Source organism: Camelus bactrianus, chromosome 6 (genome assembly GCF_048773025.1).
Source record: "Camelus bactrianus isolate YW-2024 breed Bactrian camel chromosome 6, ASM4877302v1, whole genome shotgun sequence".
NCBI lineage: Eukaryota > Metazoa > Chordata > Mammalia > Artiodactyla > Camelidae > Camelus > Camelus bactrianus.
Window position 1 is genome coordinate 35,944,423 of NC_133544.1, and position 21,691 is coordinate 35,966,113.

The 21,691-nt window shown below is 33.4% G+C and overlaps 1 protein-coding gene across 1 annotated transcript in view; it reads right to left on the reverse strand.

Annotated features, from left to right (window-relative positions):
• The window catches only part of LRRC9 (leucine rich repeat containing 9), an 88,236-nt gene that overhangs the window by 9,671 nt on the left and 56,874 nt on the right, over positions 1-21,691 (reverse strand). The window contains exons 24-30 of the mRNA XM_045522061.2: positions 20,542-20,672; positions 17,125-17,233; positions 16,261-16,400; positions 12,750-12,886; positions 8,563-8,780; positions 6,600-6,668; positions 2,670-2,810 (exon numbers count right to left, since the gene is read on the reverse strand). Coding sequence (XP_045378017.2) covers positions 2,670-2,810; positions 6,600-6,668; positions 8,563-8,780; positions 12,750-12,886; positions 16,261-16,400; positions 17,125-17,233; positions 20,542-20,672 — 945 coding nt within the window. The remainder of the gene's footprint in view (positions 1-2,669; positions 2,811-6,599; positions 6,669-8,562; positions 8,781-12,749; positions 12,887-16,260; positions 16,401-17,124; positions 17,234-20,541; positions 20,673-21,691) is intronic.

A 21,691-nucleotide genomic window follows, 5' to 3' on the forward strand; every position in this document is an offset into this window, starting at 1 on the left:
TCATAGATTTTAATGGGACAATTTGTATAGGCCTCTCACTGGAGACCTCACAGATGTGGAACTGTAGACAGAATAATGTCCCCTTCAAAGATGTCCACATCCTAATCTCCAAAATCTGTGAATGTTTTACATGGCAGAAGAGACTATGCAGGCATAATTAAGGATTTTAAGGTGGGGAGATTATCCTGCATTATCTAGAGGGCCCAATACAATAACAAGGGTCCTTATAAGAGGGAGGTAGGGGGGTCAGAGTGAGAGAAGATGCAGTGATGGAAGCAGAGGTCGAAGTGATGCCTTTGCTGGAAGAGGTTCCAGGAACGAAGGAATGCAGATAGCCTCGAGAGGTTGAAAAGGCAAAGAACAAATTCTCTCCTAGAACTTCCAGAGGGTATGCAGCCCTGCAGGTACTTTTGATTTTAGCCCAAAAAACTGATTTTCAGACTCCTGACCTCCAGAATTATAAGATAGTAAATTTGTGTTGTTTCAGGTCATTAAATTTGAGCTAATTTGTTACAACAACAATAGGAAACTAAAGTTTCCTTTAGTTTTCCACTTCTGGAAGCAAGAAGTGACTTGCTCATGGAATACAAAACAGGGAAAAGGAAAGGAGGCTTAGATCATTGAATTAAATTTTATTTATTTGTTCTCTTTTTAAAGGCAAGAGCCTGTGACAGTAATTTTAGTAGATGGCATTAGATGGTGCTCTCAGTTATATCATACAGATGAGTAGCTAAGATTTTTTTCTACAAAGCATCGTTTTTAGAAAAACATTTGTAGCTATAACTCACAAATGAACCAATTTCCTTTGCCTAATCTAGATAATCTTTATTAACATTATAGAACTTTAAGTCCCCAGGTCTCAGTAGCTATTTTGACCTATAATAGAATCCTCTTGGTTAATAAAAAAGTCAAGGTTAATTTTTAAAAGTCAGGGAATAAGAAGAATTATATGTATAATTCTTTTTATAACTCTTAAAAAAATTAAAAACATAAAAGTACATGCACTCACCCATCTTCTGATGAAGGGCCAAGGCCTTTACTGCAAGGAAGAATCTCTTGACTAGAATTTTATCTGACTGATAAATCCACCCTTCAGGTTTTGCCTACAATTTCCAGTTTTGGTTTCTTTCTTTTTTTTTTTTTTTTTAATTTCTTTTTTATCTAGATATAGTCAGTTTACAATGTTGTGTCAATTTCTGGTGTACAGCACAACTCTTCAGTCATACATGAATATACATATATTCATTTTTATATTCTTTTTCACTATGAGCCACTACAAGATATTGAATGTATTTCCCTGTGCTATACAGTATAATCTTGTTTATCTATTTTAGATATATCAGTCAGTTTTGGTTTCTTTAAAGTAGCAAGAATTTAATGATGTGGAGAAAATTTGTATACAAGACTCTCTCTAGATTAAAAAAAATAATTTTCCCATATATTTTATCTGAATTTTTATAATTTTCTCTTTATTCTTCAGGGTTTTTTTCTTCCAACCTAATTTGACATTGTTTGTGTATGTGTGTAATTGATTTTTATCCAGACTTTGCAAAGAATCCCATTTGGCTTTCATAGAAGCCTAGAAATACTAATTTAAAATTTGTACTTCTGTATCTATTTATTTAAAATAAAAGACTGACATAACACATTTTTGAAAAAACACAGACAACTCTTAATAAATATGTGATGTGAATCTATTGCTGTAGATGGAAGTGAACTAGAGAGGAGCCTATTAGTATCAAATGTTCAGTGTGCTCTGGGAGTCAGTTAGTTTGTTTACAGAGGGAATAGAGAGTAGTGGGTAGTCCAGTGAGTTAAGTGAAAGCAACTACAGTAGTCTTGTCTCTTTCCTCTTCAATATAACTTTTAAAAGTAATCTTTGTTCACTGACTAATGCCTTTGCTCTCTGGCTTTCACTTACATCAGTAGTTCATTTACATTTCACCTGTCCAGGTCTTCATGATCTCTCTCTTGGATTATTCTAAAAGCCTTTTTTAACTGGTTACCCTGCCTCCAGCCTCTTCTTCCTCAAACATTGCAAAGGCACGGTTCTAATAATGTTACTTTTTTGTTCAAAAGTCATAGCTTTGGTGTGTTAAATTTAGTCTTTTGAAGATGGTTGTGAAGAATCTTGGTGGTCAATGACATAATTTCCTAAAGATATACTTTTATGGCTTCTTCTCTCTCTAACCTCTTCCCTGTCATGGTCAGATACCTTATTAGGGTACTTGGGCAAAAGGCCCAATTATTCTGCCAATGTACAAGAGAAGAGGCATGCACCTCCCTTGTTAGATGAACTACACAGTCCAGAAAGTTTGAGAGCAGTATTCCTTCCTTCTCTTTCTATCTGCTAAGTGGAAAGAGTTCTATTGTTAGCTTTTGTTTATAAGGGTGATAGTGTTACAGTTTCTTACCTTCTAGCATTATCTGACATATGGAGGAAGAGGTACAGAGCTTTAAATAATTTGCTCTATGTCAAAGCATGTTATTTGAATAAGGAGCTTCCCTAGCTTCCCTTTGACAATAATCATTAAATAGGTACTAAAATAATCTACAAAAACATCATAGCCCAGGTTTAAACATTAACTAAAAATGCACAAGACAAAATATAATGTTAATTTACTAATAACTTACACATTTTAAAAGGAAAAGTGTAATATAATTATTACCGAATTTTTCTTTACTTGTAGTTCAGAAAAGTGAAATTCAGCTTTTGCCCTATCATCTGAATTCACAAGGATTCCATCTAACATCTGTAAGTTAGGCAGTCGAAATATAAGCATGTGGCGATGCAGCATTTTTCTACAAATCTGAATAAAGTTAAAAATAACAATTCATTTTTAAAAAAAACTTTTTGTTTCTAAGATTAACCTTTATAGAGAAGGAAATTTAGCATAGACAGCAAAGATGACAGGTAACTGCTAATTTGTAGTATTATATGAAACAACTATGAGCTCCCTTTTTGAAAGATTTCTCAATTTCCTGTTATGCTAAATGAAGGTAAGAATTTTTTTTTTAACCAAGGCTACTATTTGGAGGTTTAGTCTCTTTTTAGAATATATAATATTGTTCATTAATATGAGTTCATCCCAACTCATGAACAGAATTATATTATAAAAGTTCACTTATAAGTAATTAGTTTGAAACTTATATGGTAATTTCCCATAGGCACTATGCAATTTAATTCAATACACATCTATTGAACTGTATGATCCATCACTTCATAGTGTTAACCTACTCTAAAAATATTTGCATTTGTGCATAACAAAGTGTACAGAAAGAGTTTAATAGAGTAGGCCTAAGACTGTTATCTTTAGAAGGATCTGCTTGCAAGGATAGCCCTTGACAGGTATTTGGTACTTAGATTTTGGAAGCTTTCCCACTAATCCTAAACTGATAAGGGTAGTTCACTGTGCCTAGATTACTTATACAAACAATATGATTTTATGCTTACCCTGCTTTCCTTCTGGGAGTCTGGAATTTTGGTATTATAGGCATAAGGTACCTATGTGACCAACCTCCAAAACAGTTCTTAAATGCTAATAAGTCTAATGGGGGGATTTCCTGGGTAGAAATATAACACACTTGTTGATGTATTTTTGTTGCTGGGTGGAGGGTACACTGTGTGATCCCTCATATGAGGGAAAGAGCATAAGGAAGCCTGCACATGGATCCCTCCAAACTCTGTCTGTGTCTGTTTCCTTCATCACCTGGCTATATATCCTCATTAAGTCACTGCAGTAAATCAGCCATGAGTACAACTATATGCTAAGTCCCATGACTTTTATAAATCTTCCAGCAAATCTCTAAATGTGGGGTGATCTGGGAGACTGACCGCACAGAAAAAGTATTCAGTACTGTTTGTGATAGCAAAAGAAAGAGAAAAAAGGGAAGAAAGTAAGCTAGAAAGAAAAAGAGAAAGAGAGAGAGAAAGGAACTACAGTTAAAAAGGAATGAATAAACAATCTATTTTTAAGTGCAGTAGATACATAAAAATTAATGGAGAGACATATTAAACTGAGTGAAAAATCAAGTTAAAAAAGTGAGCACATTCTAGGCTACAAAGCAAGTTTCATAAATACCAAAGAATGTATAAATAGATTATCTCTTCTTATTAAAATGTAATAATACTAGAAATAAATAACAAAAAACTAACTAAAAATATCTTTTAAGTTTGAAATTAACACAGACCTCAGTAACTCATGGATTAAAGAAGACATCTTTTGTAAAGTAGATTCTAAGAAATAAATAATAGAAAAAAACACTACATACAAAACTTTTATGATGTTGCTAAAGCAGTGTTTTGTCACCTAAAATTTGTTCATTTAGAAGAAATATTAAAAATTAACAAGTTTCAGAATTTTTTAAAATTAATTCCAAGAAAATAACAAAGTGTAAAAATTAATGAAGTAAACAATATTACACTTGATAAAACCAAAATAATGGTTCTTTGAAGAGAGTGATATGATAGACCAAACTTTAGCAAGGCTCATCAAGAATAAAAGAGAAAAAGCAGAAAAAAAAATCAAATTTAGGTAGAAAAAGGTGACAAAACAGATACAGTAGAGATTTTAAAAATGCATGAAAGTACTGTGGTAGGAGTACATTTAAAAGGTAAATGAAAAGGACAATTTTATTGAAAAATAAAACTTCTCAATATTGACTTTTGAATAAATAGAAAATGACTAGATTTATATCCATTAAAGAATTTGAGTAAGTAGTTTACAATCTAACTTCAAGAAAACTAAGTCCAGATAGTTTGAAAGATAAGATCTAATTATCCTTCAAGGAACACAAGAATCTTCTCTTATATAAATTAATTCATAGACTAGAAAAAGCGGGAGAACTCCCCAATTAAGTTCATCAGGCAAGAGCAGCCTTGATGAACTTGAATAGTATAAGAACATAAAGTTGCAGAATAATTTTACTTATTTCCATAGAGACAAATATGCTACATGAAATTTTAGGAAATTAAATCCAATAAAGTATAAAACATGACCAAGTATTATTCATCCCAGGAATTTAAGGATGGTTTAACATCAGAGTCTATTAATGTCATTTGCATATTAACAGATTAAAGAGAAAAAGTGTATTACCAATTAATTAAAATCCAGTGTCCACTCATGATAAAAACAAGTAATAAACTGGAATTAGAAAGGCACTTTCTTAAAATATTTAAGGTTATCCACTCATAACCTACAGCGAACATCATATTTAATAGTGACAATTTAGAAGCATTTTTTTTAAGTCAGTAACTAACTACCAGTGCATCTATTCAACACTGTACTAGAGGTTCTAGTCAGCACACTGAGAGAAGTAAAGGAAATAAAAACCACAAGGATTGGAAAGAAAGGATACAGAGATTGCAGATATACTATGATAGTCTAGACAGAAAATCCAACAAAATTTACTAACCATTAGAATTAAAAAGAGAGGAGAGCAAAGTTCCTGGATAAAGAATAATATGCACAAATCAGAATTTCTATACTCTAGCAACAAACAACTAAAAAAATGTAAAAAGACATTCTTTAAAACAGCTATTAAAACAGCAGAATAAATCTAACCAAAGATGATTAAAACCTTTAGGAGAAAATTACAAACCTTTATTGAAGGACATGAAATAAATAAAGGTATATTCATGTTTATGAATGAGAAGACTGAATGTTATAAATATTAGGAGAGACTGCTTACTGTATTTCTTTCTTGGTAGAAACAGCTCTGTGATATGGCACTAGTGGGCTCTCTCATCCCTTCACTCCTCAACTAGTGGAAATGGGGTGACTTAACTGATAAATCTGGTAAAATTAAACTGGGCATGTTTGGCTCCTATCTTTCTTTCCTCTTGAGAAGGAGCTTATTGCTGGGAGAATGCCTTCTGCTCTCCTCCCATGTAGAAAGGCCTCAGCCAAGTATTTCCTGTTACCGGGTGATCATGATTACTTCATCTGTTAGCAGGCCCATTTGCCTTTCTCACTAAGCTAAGCAAAATATTCTCACCTCTTCATCTGTCGCTGCCATATTTCTCAACTTATTCTGATGTTAGGTGAATAAGGGTGCTACTTATTTGATCCCTTTAAAGACTCCCAATAGGAAAGGTGGCCAGTTTTCCCCCAAATTAATTTATGAATTCAATGCAATTTCAGTTAAAATATCAGCAAGATTCCCATATAACTTGAGAAGCTATTTCCTAAAACTCACAGGAAGTGTAAAGCGCCAAGAATAGCCAAGACAACGAAGAAAAAAAAGAGGAGAAGCTGGAAGAAAAGGAAAATTAAAGGTGCTTACTCTACCAGTCATCAAGAGCTAATATAAAGCTTTAGTAATTAACATGGTGTAATATTGGTATAGGGACTGACAGGCCAATGAATACAAAGTAGAATGCAAAAACAGACCTTCTTCTACATGACAGTGGCAGCTTATATTATAATCAGTTGGAAGAAGACACTAGACAATAAATTGTCCTTGCATAGCTGTCTATGTAAATGGAAACAGGTAAAATTAAATCTTTTCTCACATTATATAAAAATAAATATAAATATACAACTGTAAATTTTATTTGAAGTAAATTAACTAATAAATTAGAAAACTGACATACTCACTGGATTGCCATAAACTGTAAGCTCTCTGAGGGAAGAGATACCATCAAGTTTTTCCAGTTCTGCCATATCCTATTCAAAAGTTAAGCAATAAGTTATTATTTGGTTTGACCCAATATCTTCAAATATTTGCTGCTTTGCAGTAATTATACATAAGTGTTGGACTGGAGTGAGTTCACAATTGAATCTTCGGAAGTGAGCATGAGTGACAATATTCAGTATTGTTGATTAAAGACAGATCTGTGTATTATTGATTCCAAGTGCGTGACTGGCAAAGATGGCATGCTAACACGGGAAACAGGCTATACAGCAGGATTTGCAAGGAAAGACCATATTTGTTTCAAAAGAGTTATGATCTACTAAAACTCAGATTATGTTTAGTTAATTCCCAAGAAGATTGACCCAGAAGTGTGGAAAAGGAGGTGAATCCAGCCTAAACAATTTCAAAGGTACATGTCAAACACAACCTTAACCATAAAAAGAGATGTCATATTGAGTGGACGGCATCCTGATATATTTGCTGGGTAAGGTATATATATATAAAACAATTTGTCTAGAAATGGCTTGCCTTTGCTACTGGGTGGGATTACTTATTATCATCTATTTAACATTGGTGAAAGTTTACAAATACATTTTAGTTCCTGCAAGATTATTTCTAAAATACTATTTCTGACAAAATTTAGGCAACAAGCTCAGCTTAGGGTTGTTGCTTGTTCAAGTAATAAAACAAAGTTATTGCTATGCTCTTATTTTTATTTGGAATGACAAGTGGGCTTTGCCAATTCATCTAGTAACTATACAAAATTTTAGATCATTTGGAAATAGAATTTGGGAACATTCATACCCAGGAATGTCCCAGACCCTGTGTATCCTTGAAATTATTAGTAAAGCTTGATACTGGGTAAGGTCTCTGACTCATATAAGTCTGATTTGACAGATCCTTTGTGTTAGCTCAGCTGCTATAACTGGAAAGAATTCCCACAGAATAGCAATTTTCCTAATTTAGATTCCTTCTGGCTAAAGCTTTGGAAGCACCATTGCCACTTCTGGCAGCCTTTTTCTCAGATGTTGTTTGAACATTGCTTGCATTAGTTGTATGTCATTTTCTCTACATATGTGTTTCCTAGTTGCTATGTAGAAAGGAGCACTGCTCGTGATTTCCTTGTAGCCTTGAACAGGCTTTTATATCACTCCAGAACAGGTTTCCTGAACTTAAGCAAGTAAAGCCACAAATACTGATTGTATATCTACTCTGTACCAGGCACTATGCTATAAACGGATACAAATGTGGGCAAGAAAGACTTGGTCTCTGCCCTTGGGGTAGTCCACAGTTCAATTTATCTTCAAGGTTGTCTTAGAGGTGTGGACAGAAATAGAAAAATTGGTAAAAGGAGGGCTAACAGATCATCACAAAAAGAGTAAGAGAAACATTAGGGCTATATAAGGTTATTTGTATACCTTTGACCCTCTTATCTGCATACTGTCTCAGGAGAGAGTTTGGGCAGTCTCAGTTGGGGCAGTGGCCTGATGGAAATAGGTTGAATTTCCATTAGTAGCTGAAACAAAGGCAGGTTGCTAGCTAAGAAAGCCTTAAGTGGGAAGAGATGGAATATTAAAGCCAAGTCAAAGCCCATCATTAGGAGTTGATTCAAATGTCAGGTAGACCAAGTGTGTATGTTAAGTTTAAAGAGCCAGAGGCAGTCTGGGATTGAGATGCAAGATAGCTTGGACCAAGAACAGTCAGGAATGAAAGAGATTTAGAGGATCTGCAGGTGGATGCATGTGAGTTGGTCAAGTTATATAAGTCTAGAAGCAGGGTGAGCATTTTTGCATCCCAGAGTATTTACATGGCATTTTATAAATGATAAGTAACATACTAGCAAAATTTTCAGTGGTGTGTTTGGAAGCTTTATGCTCAAAGGATTTAAGTCTTATAAATCTCATAACAAAAACAAAATAATATTACCTGAATTTTATTATATCCTAAGAAGAGTTTCTCTAGTTTTACCAAAGGTTGTAATTTGCTTAGCTCTCGTAGTCTGTTTTCCTCCAGGTGAAGTGCCAACAGAGAGCTTGGTTTGGCAAAGGCACTGTCATTAAATGCTCTGATGCGGTTATGGTCCACTACCAATTCCTGAAGGACTTCTAGGTTGTCAAGCCCTTCAACTTGACTGATTTCATTCCCTGAAAAGAGGTAACTTATGATATGTCAAGTGAACCCAAACTTCCTGAATAAAAGTTATCTGTCATCATTTAAATTTTTTATCAAATGATTTTTTAAAAAGTAAAATTTTTAAAAATATATTTCCAGGGAGAAATAGAAATGTAATTTACAGGAAGGTTGCATCATCATCAAATAATATTTAGTAAAATTTCTCCTTTATGTGAAAGATCAAGATGTCATGTCCACAATGTACTGAACTGACCCAACCTGTCTGTTCAGTAATGAAGTGTTAAAATAGTTGATTAGTTGATACTGACCAAAGTGGGTATATAAAAGTGCTGCAAAAGATACGTGTTTTGAGTATACTGGATTATTCTAATAGGTATTCAAATAGGTATATCTAATTAAAATAAACGAATTTGTTGTATTAAGTTAGAAGGATATACCTTGATTATGCTGTTATCTCTTTCTCCACTTATTTTTACACTGTAACTACATTAAAAAATTAAGACTTCATTACATCACTTAAAACCTCAATTCTTTCATTGTAACATGATTTCTTTCTACTGTAGCAATCTATAGCTTTATAAGTATGAATGATAACTTATATAAGAGGAGGAGCCCTGAGTTGACTAAATGCTTTTATATGTGATTTCTATTAGAGTCTCAAAATAGGACAGGGAAAACATTATCATTTTTTAATGATCAGAAAACTGAGGGTCAGAAAAATTGGATGACTTGCTCAAAGATGTAAAAGTACACCACCAGGCTTAACCTAGACCTTTTACAATGCTGCTTCTACTATGCCATTCTATGTTTCATTCACTATTTATCCACTTGTTTGTTATGGACTGAATTTTGTCCCCTACAAATCCGTATATTGAAGTCCTAACCTCTAGTCCTTCAGAATGTGACTGTATTTGGGTCTTTAAAGAGGTAACTAATGTTAAATGAGGTCATTGGGTGGGCCCTAATCCAATATCACTGGTGTCCTTACATAAAGAGATTAGGACACAGACAGACACAGAGAGAAGACCATGTGAAGATACAGGTACAATTACACGCCCAGAAGAGAGGCCCTCAGAAATGAACAACCCTGCTCACATCTTGATCTTGGAATTTGGGCCTCCAGAACTGTGAGGAAATAAATTTTTGTTGTTTAAGCCACTGTTTGTGGTATTTTCTTACGGTAGTCCTAGGAATCTAGCATGTTTTTGAACATGTAATCCCATTTTCTTATAATTCTTCTCTTTGAAATTTAACATATTTTATTAAATTTAAAACACCAACAATTGTTAAGTTATGTCAGTATTTTATGTACACTAAGAAAGAAAAATAACTCATCTAGGTAAACTATGAGATGCCATCACTTCAGATACAACCTGATTTAAGACATGTTAAAATATAAAAAGTGAGTGTATCAGAATTAATGAAATCTGGTAAATTTATTTTGTTTTATCCTGTAGAGAAACTGATAACATCATAACTTTCAATAAAATTGCTCACAGAACTAAATCACAAACTTTGAAACATTACAGTGCCTTGCTTATAAATGAAAAAAAAATTCAAGTCATATTGAGAAAAATGACTCAGTCGTGTTAATATATTACTTTCATGAAATTTGAATTTGGACTATCACTTTCAATATTTTAAGTCCAATGGTATAAAAATCACTTGGGTATTAAACAATGTCTGCAGTAGCATATTTTTGATCATTATTCATTTTAGAATGCTCATTAAACATATTTAAGAAAGAAAATTCCAAAACCATATTAAATGTGATTCCAGGGATCTTACATTTCTGTAACCAGCAGCATTTGCCACTGTTTGAAAACCCCCATTTATTTAACTAGATAGTTACATTTTAGAAAATCTGATCCTTAATCCTTAAAATTCTAAGGATTTACTTCCCTACAGCCCCACCCTGCCCTTCCCCCAAAGACTTCACCTTCCCCACCATCTTGCAAATTTAACACAACAGCTAAAATGCAGGTTCATAAACTCTCCTGTGGACAGACCCTGGCATGGCCTCATCTTATCACTGCCTACATTTATGTACTCCCCTAGAGCTTTTGTACTCTTCCCCCTTTAGACTGATCTCAGAGTTATCTCCTCTAGTTCAGTGTCTTTAACCTATATAGTCTTTAACCTAAATATAGTCAGTTACAATGTGTCAATTCCTAGGTACAGCATAATGTCCCAGTCATGCATATATATACATATATTCATTTTCATATTCTTTTTCATTAAAGGTTATTATTACAAGATATTGAATATAGTTCCCTGTGGTATAAATAAGAAATTTGTTTTTTATCTATAAAGTTTCCATTTTTATGCCTCAAAGTTGTCACAACACAATCTTGTCCTAGCTTTAGTACCTCCTTTTGCCCAATCTCCTAATGAAAGCATGAAAATACTTTGAACTATTGTTCTCTTCTTGTATATCTAATTGTTCATTAGGTACTAATATTTAAACTGCTTTTGGACTCATCTCTTACTTACACTTCTCACTGATACCACTCCAGCCTAGGCCCTTATTAAGTCATTCATGCTGGATAGAAAATGCATGTGCTTGGGAGTCAGAGCTGTGTTTGACTCCGTGCTATACCACTCACTGGTCCAAACTTAGGCAAATTATTTAGCCCCACTGAGATTCAATTGCTTTTTTAGTAAAATGCACATAAAATTTCTTACCATGTGCTGCTGTGAAGGTTGAATGAGATAATCTATGTAGACAAACACCGTGCCCAGTGACTTAATAAATGGCAGCCATTATTGTCAAAGTAAACTGCCTCATTCCTTGCATAAGACTGCCCCACTGTGATTTGTCATGCTAGATATGGTAACAGAACACACTCCCCATTTACATTATTAGATTAAAATAGACCTTCCAGGGTTAGGTTCTCTGCTTTTTGGTATGCAATGTATCTTTTAAAAAATCTCTCATTGCTGTGCTCAATTTCTTGTTCTTTTAAGGCTAAGTCTCCATGTCATTGAGCCAACTCATATGCACCTTTGATAGGGAAAAAGATGCATTAATACTTTTAAAATATACCCTAGAAAATCCTGTCTTTCAGAAAGAAGTTATTATACCCAGATCAACTATATGGATATCTCCTAACACATTTCACTGATGGTCTCACAACCTTTCTTCTATGTCATTAAATATGTCTACTGTTTCAACCTTGTGTTTTTCTCATGCTACTTTTCTAAAAATTTACAATGCCTACCTATTTTCAAATGTGAAATGAGTGTTTTCTATCAAATTGATCATGTTTAGAGGCTTTATAATTCTGTCAGCGAACTGTATACTCTTTGTTTTTAAGTGCTGGCTCACAGACACCACAATTATGCCCTTGTGATCCTTCTCCTCCTCCCCCTACTTGCAAAGTTCTCTGTCATGGTCACCTTCAACTTAAATTCCATCAGTCTTTCAAAGAATCCTAGGTATGTAGAGGAGTTAATGTTTCAGTTTCTCTTTTCTCTAAACTTCTCCTGCACTTAAGGTAGTAACACATAGAACTTAATTCATCTTTGCTTCAGTATATATCCACAGGTAAATAGGAAACTACTTTAGAGCAAGGATCTCAATTATATGTAATTCCAATAATACAGTGTTTCTGTATCTTTCTTAGTACTTAGCACAGTTCTGGATTTAATAAGTACTTGTGAATTATTGGTCGCTATTTATTTTTTTAATTGAATATGATATAAAAGTAAATTATGATATAATACTATATAAAATCCTACAAGATTGCATTTTCTATAGCTATAGAAAATTGTCCTAGAATACAATATTTTATAGCCCTAGAATATTGCATTTACATTATTGACATAAATAACCCAAGATAAACCTGTCTGTGATTACTAAAATATTTTTGTCAATGGACTTGTTTTAATACTGATGCTTATATTTGCTTTCAAAAGAGGATGATAATCAATTTAACTTTCAGTAATAAAGACTTACACACAATAGTGTTTCTACTCACCCTGAAGGAAAAGGAATTTTAAATTTCTTAGTCTGTTAAGTTGTAGCTGAATTAAATTACAAATTCCATTGTAGCCCAAATGAAGAACTTCTAAACTGTGCATTATTGGAGGCAAATTTTCACTGCTCATTGTATCTCTGAAACACACATGTAAGTTTGAGCCCATAAACTTAATTTCAAGCCATCTATTTGAATAAACATAAAAAAGACAATTTGATGTGTACTCACTGTAAATTGAAGTTTAAAAAAAAGAAAAAGAATGAATTTACTAGTAAATCAAAATTAAACTATAATATCCTATCTTTATATTTTAAATAATAATCACATCTTCTTCCTTAAAAACATTTTTATATGGTAAAGAAAAAAGAAGTACAGAAAGAGTTATTACTTGAAATAAAAAGCAAGAGCCAGTTTAATCAGGCAAAAGAAGGAAAAAACAAATGTATCCTGACTGGAAAGGAATTAGTAAAACCATCTTTATTCTTAGAGTACATGATCTTGTATTTTAAAAATCCTAAGGAACCTACAAAAAACTATTATTGCATCAATAAATGAGTTTAGCAAGATCACAGGGTAAAAGATTAATGTACAAAAATCAATTGAATTTCTATATATCAGCAATGAAAAGAATGAAATTAAGAATTCTATTGAAAATAGTATAAAAAGGATAAAATATTTCAGAAAGAATTAACAAAAGGAGTGCCAAATGTACACACAGAAGACTACAAAACATTACTGAGATAAAGATCAAAATAAATGGAGAAACATTCCATGTTCACAGAAGAATTCCCTATTACTACTAAGATGGTAGACCTCCCAAAATTAATCAATAGATTTAATACAATCTCTAACAAAAGTGCAGCAGGCTTTCTTTTTTTTCCCTCCTGGGTATAACCATCTCATCCTACCATTTATAAGGAAATGCAAAGAACCCAGAATATCCAAAACAGTCTTTAAAAAGAACAAAGTTGGAGGGCCTACAATTCCTGATTTCAAAACTTATTATAAAGCTGCAGTAATCAAACTAGTCCAAACTGGCAAAAGGAAAGACACATAGATCAATGGAATAGAAGATTTCAGAAAAAAGCTTTTATATTTATGGTCAATTGATTTTCAACAAAGATACCAAGTCAATTCAACGGAGGAAGGGTAGTATATTATTAAACAAAAGGTGCTAGGACAAATGAATATTCACATGCAAAAAGATGAACTCAGTCCTCACATTTTACCTCACAACGTATACAAAAACACAACATTAACTCAAAATGGATCACAATCATAAATGTAAGAGACAAAATTTTTTTGAAAAAGATGAGAAAAATCTTTGTGACCTTAGGTTAGGCAAAGAGTTCTTAGGTACAACAATAATATCACAATCTGTAAGAGAAAAAGTTGATAAATTGGAGTTCATCAAAATTAAAATTCTTTTTAAAAGACACCATTTAAGAAAATAAAAAGACAAACCACACATTGAGAGAAGAAAATACTTGTAAATTATTTGATAAAGGGCTTGTATGCAGAATATTTTTAAAAACTCAGTAAAAAGCCAAATAATATAATTTAAAAATAAACAAAAGATTTAAACAGTTCATCAAAGAAGATATAATTATGGCTAATATGTTTTGAAAAGCTGCTCAACAACATTAGTCATGAGGGAAATGTAAAATTAAAACCACAATGAGATATTTCTTCAACTCCACTAAAATGGCTATAATCAAAACACAGACAACAAGAAGTGTTGGTGAGGATGTGGGGAAATAAGAACCCTCAAAACTTCTTTTGGTAATGTAAAATGGTGCAACCACTTTGGAAAATGGTATAGCAGTTTCTTAAAAAGTTAAATATTAAATTACCACGTGAGTCAGAAATTTCTACCCAAGAGAAATGTGAACATAAGCCCATAAAGATACTTATACACAAATATTTATAGCAGCATTATTCATACCAACCCCAAAGTGGAAACATCCAAATGTCTATCAACTGATGAATAGATAAACATAATGTGGCATATATCCATACAATAGAACACCCAACATATTCAGCAATAAAAAGTAATGAACTACTAATAGATGCTATAACATGGATGAATCTCAAAAACATTATGCTAAGTATAAGAAGTCGAATACAAAAGACCATGTATTTTATGATTCCATTCATGTAAAATGTCTAGAAAATACAACTCTATAGAAAGTGGATTAGTGGTTTCCTGGAGCTAGAAGTGGGAAAGGGAATTAACTGCAAATAGACATGAAGGATCTTTCTGGTGTGTGATGGAAAGTTCTAAAACTATTGCAGTAGGTTGCACAACTCTATAAATTTAGTAAAAAATATACACTTAAAATGAGTCACTATGGTATGTAAACTGTGTTTCAATAAAGCTGTTAAAAAACAAATATGAATAGTCCCCAATATAAAGGATGTATATAAATAAAATTTTCATAGCAGCCTTAATCAGAATAGCTTCAAACTGGAAACAACCCAAATGTTCATCAATGACAAATGGATAAACAACTTGTCATATAATTTATATAATGGAATACTACTCAGCAATAAAATGAAATGTATTACTGACACTTGCAACAACATAGATGAATCTCAAAAGAATTATGCTAAGTGAAAGAAGCCAGACACAAAAGACTACTTACTACATGATTCTAATCAGATGATGTTCTAGAAAAGGACAAAATGATAGCAAAAGAAAGCAGACCAATGCTTGTTACCAGGGTGTGGTGGGAGGGAACTGCAAAGAGATATAAAGGAAGTTTTGGGGATGGGAATAGTTTGTGCCTTGATGTGGTAATGGTTATATGACTAAATACATTTGTCAAAACTCATTAAATCGTACAGTTAAATTGGTGAGTTTTATTATATGTAAATTATACTTCAATAAAGGTGACAAAAACTCAAGGAATGCTTTTCATTGTGAAAACTGGAATGAAAGTATTTTGACTGGAGTTATATATTTTCCTACCAAAAATATGTAGGAAGGTGGCAGGTTATGTCCTCATCTTTTTTAAAAAGTATCTTTTCTGTTTATGTTGGGGCATTAAGTAACCATATAAATAATTTAGAAACAAAACCAAAACAAAGGTTGAAAGAAACCTATGTCCACGCTACTGAGTAAGGGGTTCTTTTGTGGGTGATAATGTTTTGGGATTAGATGGTAGGGATAGTTGCCCAACTTTGTAAATATACTAAAATAATCAATGAATTATACATAAAGGGTAAGAGTTATTGCATGTGAACTGTATCTCAATTAAAAAAAAGGTCATTAAAATACAATTTTTTTCTTTTTTTCATTTTTTACTATATGGACCTGAGATAGAGGAAGGAGGGAAAAAACAATGACAAGGGAGTATTTTTTTTAATCTATGAAGTTCATTTTGGACATGTAGCTATCAAATAAGTACTGAAATAAGCTAAATGTATGCTACTGCTATCATTAATGTGACTAACTGCCTTTTAAATTCCCAATTAAAATTATTTATAGTTGTAAAAAAGAGAATAATACCTGTTTATTTTTGAAGTTCCTTGCTGCCCATAGCCACTTGAAGGCACTTTCTGGTAGAGCAGTTGTCTATTTGTCAAGTGAGTCTGAGGCTTTAGTTGGGGCACGATTGATTCAATATGATTATAGTTGAGGCATAAGACCTGCAGAAAGAATCCTTTATTAATCAAACATTAAAATATGAATGCTACTGTATTTATGTCTTTGGTTTGAGATTATCACCATCCTAAAAACTATTAAAACAGTATGGATAAAACTTGGACTATACAACATAATTTATTATATATCAGTGTTAAAAATGACATAAATTTTTATATTCCAAATTGTCTGGATTTGGCTTTGAATGTGTTTTTTTTGTTATCTGACATGCTAGGAAATGACAACATTTCAAACAAAATAATGGAGACCCTAGAAAGTTCCTCAACTTTCTCAATCTGCACTCCTGACTTCTCCAAGCCTTATTTAGATGAAATAACTCTTTGGTTGGAGAGATCGTTATTTCCCTAAGTTTAAAAGGCCTGATTAGATGGCTCAAAGCTATAAGACAGGAGGTAATGAGGCTGCTTTGAGAACCGCTGTGTCCTCCAAATTCACTCCATACCCATTTACTACAGAGGCAGCCCTTCCATCCCATCTCCTACTGCTGTAGATAGAGGAAGATTCACAGCTCATAAGACAATCACATAAAATTGAAGTCAGCCAAAATAACTTTAGGGAGTAATTCCTTTTTTTGCTTGGTGAAAAAAAATACTTTAGGAATAATTTCTCTTCTTTAATAACATGAATAACATTTCAATCCAAAGTAAAGAAGATTACAACTTGCACTGAAAACCTCGAAAGAAAAAAGAAAATTTGTGAGTGACTCACCTTCACATTAGGCAGATAGATTAATCCACTGAATGAAGTAAGATTATTGTTCTGTAGATTTACATTAGACACATTTCTAAATTGGTCAACTGGAACCAAATCCACAGTTCTGAATTTAGATAGAGTAAAATGCAGTTATAATTTTAATAGGAAAATTATATAGGTGAATCCCTCACATATAACCCCAAAGCCATTTTAAAAATCTCATTTAACAAATTCTATTAAAAATAATTGCTTTAATGTAAAATATATGGGTTAAATGATCCGGTAAATATGCCTTTTTGTTGGGTACGTGTGTAAGAAAATGACATACAATTTCATTGACTTCCAAAAAGTCTATTACCACAGAAACAAAGCACTATCATAAAAGAAACTTTAAAAATAAACGTCTACAATTTCTTTATAAATTCACATGAAATTATAGTGAAATTGATATGGTAAACTATAAGATTTTCAGGTTGTAAGCTACAGAGGATATATATGAAATAGGTTGTTTTTTTTTTTTCTGGGAAAGAAAAGGAGAAAGTAGGTAAGGTATTTGAAAACAGAGTTTTCTGTGGGATCTCCTGAAAACTTTTACAGCATTCCACCTTGTAAGGATGTCTAGGTAATTAGTCAGAATGCTTGATTCCTAGTCCATGGCTTTAAAACTGTTTTACTTTCCTTTGAGCTGTGAGGCAGAGGAGCATAAAGCTAAATCATCTTGTCCTAACCACTTCATTTTTTTTAAATGTGCCAATTTATTTAATTTATTTTTTTACTGAGGTTGAGGTGATGCACAGTATTACATAAGTTTCATACTGATTCATAAGTTTTAAAGATTAGATTCCATTTATAGTTATAAAATGTTGGCTATATTCCCTATGTTGTACAATATATCCTTGTAGCTTATTTATTTCCTACATAGTAGTTTGTACCTCTTACTCCCCTACCCCTCTCTTGCCCCTCCTCCCTTCCCTCTTCCCCAGTGGTAACTACTAGTTTGTTTTCTATACGTCTGTTTCTTTTTTTGTTATATTCACTAATTTGTTTTATTTTTTAGATTCTACATATAAGGATATCATACAGCATGTGTCTTTCTCTGTATGACTTATTTCACCTGGCATAATACCCTCCAAATCCACCCATGTTGTTGGCAAATGGCAAATTCTCATTCTTTTTTATGACTGAGTACTATTCTATTTTGTGTATGTATATATATATACACCACATCTTCTTTATCCATTCATCTGCTGATGGACACTGAGGTTGCTTCCATAGCTTGGCAATTATAAATAATGCTGCTCTAAATATTGGGGTGTATGTATCTTTTCAAATTAGTATCTTTCTTTTTTCAGATAAATACCCAGGAGTGGAATTGCTGGGTCATATGGTAGTTCTAGTTTTAGTTTTTTGACATATCTCCATACTGTTTTCCACAGTGGCTGCACCATTTTACATTTCCACTAATAGTGTATGAGGGGTCCCTTTTCTCCACATCCTGGCCAACATTTGTTATTTGTTTTTTAATGATATCCATTTGTTTTTTTAATGATATCCATTTGTTTTTAATGATATCATTTTTTAATGATATCCATTCTGACAGGTGTGAGGTGATATCTCATTGTGGTTTTAATTTGTATTTCTCTGATGATAATGATGTTGAGCATTTTTTCATGTGCCTGTTGGCCATTTGTGTGTCTTCTTTGGAAAATGTTTATTTAGATCTTTTTCCCACTTTTTAATCAGGTTGTTTGTTTTTCTGATATTGAGATATATGAGTTTATATATTTTGGATATTACCACCTTGTCGGTCATATAAACTTGCAGATATTTTCTCCCATTCAGTTGGTTGTCTTTTCATTTTGTTGATGGTTTCCTTTGCTGTGCAAAAGCCTGACCACATCTTTAAATAAATCCTCAACCCTGAAGTTACAATTACAACATACTTTATCCATTAATAAGTCATTCATTCATTCAACATGTTTTAATTAGTATTTCCTAAGTGCAGACAACATATTTGGAAAGGCTACAACAAATATGAAAGACACTGTCTCTGTCCTCAAGAAATGGAATCGAGGAAAACTATAATAAAAAAAGGAAAATTGCTGTAATACATTTAGGTGTAATGGCATTTTAGGGAAAGAAAAACCTATTTGGGGAAGTCAGGAACGACATCACAGGAGAGAAGGAACTTAAACTGAGACTTAGAGACCTTTTGACATTTGTCAGGCAAATTAGAAAAAAAGAGTTCTAGGCAGTGGAACAACCACAAGCAAAGGCAGAAACATGAAATGGAATTTTGTGATTGAGATTAACGAACTAGAATATTTTAGAATTTCTGTACTATAAAGAGTTACGGGGCAGTAAAGATAAGCATTATAAGAGATAATAATAGGTAATTAAAGGGTCTTCTATGTCATAGAGATTTTAAGTTTTATTCTGTAGACAGTGGAAAGCAACTGAACAATGTTGAGAAGGGAAGTGATCTGATAAATTTTGCATCTTAGAAAGCAGTATGGATAATAGATGGATTTGCAGGTAAAGTTAAATAAGACAAAAAACAAAAAGAGTTTCTAAAATAGTTAATTCCCTGACCTAGGACAGTGGCAATGACTGTGGAAAGAAGAGGGGAATTATGACACATACTTAAGACACAGACTCTGTACAATGTGGTGGTTAATTAAAAATGGAGGACAAAGGAGAGAGAGAAATGGACCCTAGATTTTTGGTTTGGGCAACCACAGGTGAATGTTGTCTCCTAGATGGTATCTAGAGAGAATGCTCAAATAAGGAGACTAGGTTTGGGCGAAATTAGGGAGTCATCATCATAAATTAAAACTATGGCTAAAGATGTCTGCCAGTGAAGAGTGCAAAATAGAAAAAGAGAGGAGAGAAAAGGATTTATTAACCAAGAGGACAACGATAACATTCATGAGAGCGGCATCAGAGGAATGGTGGCAGTGAAAGCCAAGATACCACTGAATTAGAGTGATACAGTGTGAGGAGCAAACCCAGCATGCTCTAATTTTAAAAGTTTGAAGGGAGGGTATAGCTCAGTGGTAGAGTACATGCTTAGCATGCATTAGGTCCTGAGTTCAATCCCTGGTACCTCTAGCAAAAACAAACAAACAAATAAACCTAATTACCCTGCCAAAAGTAAACAAAATTTTAAAAATACATAAAAGCTTGTTTATAAAAGAAGAGAGAAATATAAGGTCTTAGAAATGGGTTGATGACATTTTTAACCATAGTGTGTGATAATAAAAATTATTAATGCATTTCAAAGATGATAAAGTTAGCATGAGATTTTGAAGTAAGGTAGATGATTTTCAGAATTATTGGTTATATTTGGATAAGATATATAAATTATAAACCTGAGAAAAATAATAACTAAGTATTTAATTATAATATCAAATAGCATATAATAAAATGTACCTGATGGATGATGAAGTCCAATTTAATTCTTGCATTTGAGTAAAATCTGAATGTCCTTGTCGTTCTGCAATCATGTCAGAAGTAAGTCTGCCACCAAACAAATCTTTTGCACACTCAGTCTCTGGTGGTTCCTATATATGAGGATATTTAGAAAGTGATGTCTTCTCTTACAGATGACTAAATGACATTAATTCTTTGGTTTCAGGTCAAAATGGAGAAGACTCATTTCTCCCTATTCGTCCTCCTAAGTACAGCTAACTCCCCTGGATATTATGTGTGAAATAAACATAGGAGTCTGAAAAGTGCAGAGAGGAAGGCAGACCAACTAGGGACCTTGGAACTGAGGAATGACACCATGGTGAGTTACTGTGATAATAAGAAACATTCATCCACTGTTCATGGCCTGGCCATATGGTCAGGCAGGAGGGCAGTGGAAACCTGACCTATTAAAAGGATGCCCATATGGGCACAGCCCTATGGAAATTTGAGGGGTACATAAAGTGGGACACGTTTGATGCCCATCAGGAGTCCCTTCCAGGTTTGGGAGACGATTGGAATCGACAAGCAGATATCCCCATATGCTCACTTAAGGTGGCCACCTGGGTCTGTAAGATAGGTGGACACTGGGGGTCCACAACAATGCAGAGATGGGCTGAATCTAGACATACTCCTCTTGTACCCTCTGAGGCACAAAATGCCAATTAGAACCATTCTGTCTGCCAGCAAAAGAGACAGAGACTGCAGATGGCTATGTGGCAGATCTCCCTGTGGGAAGGCCCTGAATATAGCTGGCAAGTCAGACTGAGGCTGGTAGCCCTGGGGGGCTACAAATGGGTCTTGACAGGAATAGATACTGACTCTGGAATGGGTCTTGCTTACTCGGTATAAATGCAAATGTTCAGAATGCTGTAAAAGAACTAGAACTGAAGATACTGCACCAATTTGGACAGCTGACTATTATTTCTTCAGACCAAGGAACACACTTAACAGCCCATAATCTACAACAATGGGTAAAAAGATATCTTCCTCAGGGTTGTAGTTTGGTAGAGAATTGGAACGGGCAATTAAAACATTTGTTGTCTAAAATGCAGGAGATAAAAGCATGAAGGGCTGGCTCACACGCCTTCGTGAGAGTGCTCACACTCCCTGG